At 35.3% G+C, this 5,000-nt stretch overlaps 2 protein-coding genes across 5 annotated transcripts in view; one reads left to right on the forward strand and one right to left on the reverse strand.

Annotated features, from left to right (window-relative positions):
- LOC122257030 (uncharacterized) overlaps positions 1 to 1,720 on the reverse strand; it is a 7,629-nt gene extending 5,909 nt beyond the window's left edge. The window contains exon 1 of the mRNA XM_043022052.2: positions 1 to 1,720. This exon is cut by the window's left edge and continues 566 nt beyond it. Within this exon, the coding sequence (XP_042877986.2) occupies positions 1 to 1,228 (1,228 nt within the window). The 5' untranslated portion in view covers positions 1,229 to 1,720.
- A 1,893-nt stretch (positions 1,721 to 3,613) lies between these two features.
- LOC122257031 (TIP41-like protein) overlaps positions 3,614 to 5,000 on the forward strand; it is a 14,950-nt gene continuing 13,563 nt past the window's right edge. The window contains exon 1 of one of the 4 annotated variants that reach the window (XM_043022053.2): positions 3,614 to 3,664. The gene's annotated coding sequence lies outside the window, so the exon portion shown is untranslated. Of the gene's footprint in view, positions 3,665 to 3,691; positions 3,716 to 3,851; positions 3,876 to 3,899; positions 3,964 to 5,000 lie in introns of those variants that run through there. The other 3 variants (XM_043022057.2, XM_043022056.2, XM_043022058.2) reach the window with 3 other exon arrangements.

Genomic DNA, 5,000 nt, shown 5'->3' on the forward strand with positions numbered 1-5,000 from the left:
TCGTCTGTTCTTCCTTATTTGCAATTTTATTCATCTTTGCTGTGCCATATGCCTGAGCAGTACCCGATACGTTTCCATCGCCAACTCCTAAAGTTCGCCTGGTACTTCCTTCTATTTTCTTTTCTTGAGCAGACTTTTTGACATTACCCATGATAATCCTCTTGGGAATATCTAGTACCCTAGACTTTGTTTCCTTAACAGCTTTCTGTACATTCGAAATGCTTCCTCTTTGTGTTTGTTTTACTCTGCTATTCTTATCGGATTCTGGCTTTCCCTTTAAACTGTATCGTGAGGAATTGGAAGAATTGATTCTACTACCGTCTTCTTTGTTAATGTTGTTACTCCTGTTAGTACCTGGTCGAGAAATCTTACGGTCACTATCTCTCCCTCCTGTAGATCTCGTCATGTCTACGGGCTTATGGACGCTTATTCCACGTGGTCGTTGCTTGAAAGGTTTCGGGTCGGGGGTTAGTGCGCGTCGTGAACACGTAGCTATTTCATTGCTTAAAACTTTTACCGTCGATCTTTTCGGCGTCGGGTCAGAAGCCAGTCTTTCCCGTGGTTGTAACATTTTCCTTCGCAGTGAGGGACTAAGTGGTATTTTAGACGTAAATTTTTTGCCGGAAGCCATTGCTGTTACTGGAAGATTTTTTTGACTGAAAACATCAGTTGACTCAGCTGCCGTCGCCCCTCCACTACAACTTGCGGCCAATGAAATGGTGGGTGATAAAGGGGACAACTGAGGAATTTTACTCGGTTTGGAAGAAACGTTTCTAAGACTGAGAGAGATAGGGCGGGGAAGAGGCCGATCGATTTTCTCGTCCACTTGTAACTGAAGTGATGTCGACATTAGTGTTTCCGCGTGTGTCTTTCGTTCAGTGCGATCGTCCCCCGCGCTATCATTTTTCGAAGGTAACGCTGTACTCTCCTCACTTTCTTGCATCCGGCGCGCAGCCACGGAAAAAAGGTCGCAACGGTTGACTAGAGCAACACCACCATCGCCGTCACTCAACTCAACATCCTCGTCGTCATCGTCACTTAAACTGCTATCATCACTCTCCGAATCCTCGCTCTTAGCTGCAGCTTGCGAAGCAGCTTCAACCGATGAGGGAGATGAGTCGAAGGTCAATATTGCCACCCAAAGCTTTTCTATGAGGTCCTGCTGGATACTTCCGGTCCATGCACTTCCTCCCTGCTGCGCCCTGTCCGATCGTCGACGTCCAGCCATGATCAGCAGAGGAGCTCAAGCGATGTCACTCACGACAGTCTGCACACTGAGCTTCCCTTTGTAAGCTCTCTTACTTCCTTGCAGATCACGTGGCTGCTAGACGAGTATATTCACCGTGCAACGAAAAGTTCTATTTTCAAGGCATACCTACAGGCGCACATCGCGTTCACTTTTTTTATCTGTATCATAGGTAGTAGGATAGATAATAATGCCACAACCGTTCACGAAAAAAGGGAAAAAAGAAAGAGAAGTAACACCAGAGGAGAGAATGAGTCAATTGAATTCATACGGCTTCAGGGCGTAGCAACAGGCTGATTAGTAAATGCATTACTTATATATCAACCAGTGTTGCGGACGAGCAAGCATGATGATTAATGTAAGCTTCAGTGTAATTTGCACTTATAAACATATGCGCAAAGTAACACTAACAACAGGACCGTAATTCTGGCTTCATTCATGTCGCATAATTTACAACCATGGTTTGAAGACAAGTCTGACCTCAGGACTGTTAAGCATTTATTTGTCAAATTGTATTATTTTTATGTCCATATTGTAATACTAATAACCGCAATGATAATAATGATATCATCGTCATTATTATTACCATAACAATGGCAACGGTAATGATTATGTTCATTATTACTACTTTTATTATCATTATTATTACTGTCTTTACTATCCTTATATACCTTTAATTGTATCATTATTTCTAGATCTTATATGATCAACATTATTATCATTAGCACACACACACACACACACACACACACACACACACACACACACACACACACACACACACACACACACACACACACACACACACACACACACACACACACATATATATATATACACATGTATATATAAACATGTGTTTGTTTGTTTGCTTGTCAGCACGTGTCTGTGTATAAGTATATGTATGTATGTATATGTGCATATACATACATACATACATACATAATATATTATATATATATATTTATATATATATATATATATATATATATATATATATGTATGTATATGTATATATATATATATATATATATATATATATATATATATGTATATATATATATATATATATATATATATATAAAAATATAAATATATATATATATATATCTCTCTCTATATATATATATATATCTATCTCTATATATATATATATATATATATATATATATTGTGTGTTGTGTGTGTGTGTGTGTGTGTATGTGTGTGTGTGTGTGTGTGTATGTATATATATATACACATATACATATATATTTGTGTGTGTGTATAAGTATATGTATGTATGTATGTATGAATGTATATGTATATGTATATGTATATATATATATACATAAATATGTGAGTGCGTGTGTGTGTATTAGTACATGTATGTGTATGTGTATGTATATGTATATGTATATGTGTGTGTATGTGTGTGTATATATATATATATATATATATATATATATATATATATATATATATATATATATATATATATATATATATATATATATATATATATATGTATGTATATATGTATGTATCTATATGTGTATGTATTATGTATATGTGTGTGAATTATTTTTTTGCACACAATGCAGCTCGCGATCGACGAAAATCTACTATGCATAACCCAACCTTCTACAGAAGGTCCAGAGTCGATAGTTTTTGTTCTCGAGAATTAACGGGAAAAGGGACTGACAGGCACATAGGAATACACTCCGCGAAGAATATCAATAATGATATGATCGTCATCATTATCTTTATTATAATTTGTATAATTATCATTGTTATCATAATAATTTTATTGCCAAGAGGCTTTTCCTTAGAAGTTTATAATGTTCATAGAATATCATCTACAACCGGTAATTATTTGAAAATAACTACAATCTAACTAATCCAGATAAAAAATGGCATAAATTGAACAGTATTTTCAATTTCTTCGTAATATGTCACAAAATGTACTTTAAATTGATGACAGGAAAAATGAAGATTAAGACTGAGATGCTTGCTTTCTCTATTATACCATCATACACTGCATTATATTACAATCAAAGACTTTCTGACGGATTCATGCCCATTTATAAAAAGGAAGAGCATGTATTCAGGTATGAAATGCCTATTTTCTCGCACTTGTATTCACGTAAAAACGCGTGAGATGACACAAGCAGACGAATTTGATCATTACTAAATACAGTTTACTTTAGGAAGTAAATCTATTAATGTACTGGGTTACCTTATATATGGCATAACAATTATAATGATAATAATAGATTATAAAGTTTAGGTATTAAAGGGTCTACTCAGGTTTTAACATAGTATCTGCATAGAAATTTATATTGAAAGAATTCTCAACTACGTAACCCTGACTAAAAGGTTAGTGTTTACAAGCAATACAAAATTCACAACTCGTAAAAAAAGTTACGGTAGCAGAAGGTACTGTGTCGAATGAGCTATATTACTTTCTAATATAGCAAATATATTAAGGTTATACGGATTCTAAAAGTGTGGTGCTGTTGATGTTCATATATTTTCTCTCTCATTTTTAGCTTGTATTTATGTATGTGTATACTACTTGTTATCGATAAGTATTCATGTCAGATTTTCAATTTGAACTTTATCTGTGGCGTGAGGTAAAGAATCTCACGTGAGTATAAATGTATATATTTTTATTCGTGCTATGGTGAAAACAGAGGCAGCCAGCACCAACATTCCACAGGAAATGAATGTTATGTGTAATGATATAGATTTGGATTTGTAGATTCCAAAACAACAACAATAAAAGCATCTATTTATGCCTTTTGAATTAGAGTAGAATGAAGTGATTGCTTACTGTACTACTACAGTCTGTCTGTTATGGGTTTAATGTATGGGGATTGTTAGGAACAGGACTACATGAAGCAACATAGTTCCCTATGTTCCCTACACTCCAATGAAAGTCAGCAAGTCCACCCAACATGAATTTTTAAAGATAGAAGTTGGACTGCTTTCTTGCTAGAGGATAAAGCACAAGACGATCAACAAGCCCTTTCTTGCCAGATCATACTTGGAAGTTTGTTTGCCATTACAAGAGTGCAAGGGCAGAGGCCACAGCATCTGTGTTGTTATGTATTCAAATCCTTGCTCAGCAACTGTGGCCTCACCTCTCCTTTCTGTTGGTTATGTTTTACATATACTAGAAGGACCATAGAGGAATGAGTAAGCAAGGCAACTGCTCATAAAAGTGAAGCTTCATGTTTCTTGGACTTGAACACTTTAAAAGATCTTTGTAAATGTTACAATGGTTACACAATAGATTTATAACCTTTCAGTAATTTGATACATAATCATAACATTATGCATTTGCTGTGTTGAGCAAATAGCCTACATCAACAAGCTCCACCAAATCTGACTTTGTTCTCAGCAGTCCTGCTTAATTGCCTTAATTTTGGTTTCCTTGGGGCCATAGATTAGTTTTTTATCCTGTTTGTATGGCCCTATGCTTATGTAGTGTTAAAGATCTGTAGATTTTATAACTCTAAATTCCTTGTTAATTAGATTACATGAATATTGATTTACACAAAGATATATAATTTGAAGACATTGATATGTCTGCTACGCCATCAATTTGATCAGTACAGCCTCCACGCCTGTTGGTATTTACCAAATGCTAAGAAACTCCTACCACATGCATTCGGGGGACTAGAATGCGTGTTCCCAATTTTCAAATCAGGAAATTGCTCAAATGCTATCTAGCCAGAATATATGTAGTAGTGCTTTTTTTGCCTTAGCT

The sequence above is a fragment of the Penaeus japonicus genome, unplaced genomic scaffold, assembly GCF_977035675.1.
Source record: "Penaeus japonicus unplaced genomic scaffold, GWHDUDI00000001_assembly GWHDUDI00000007, whole genome shotgun sequence".
NCBI lineage: Eukaryota > Metazoa > Arthropoda > Malacostraca > Decapoda > Penaeidae > Penaeus > Penaeus japonicus.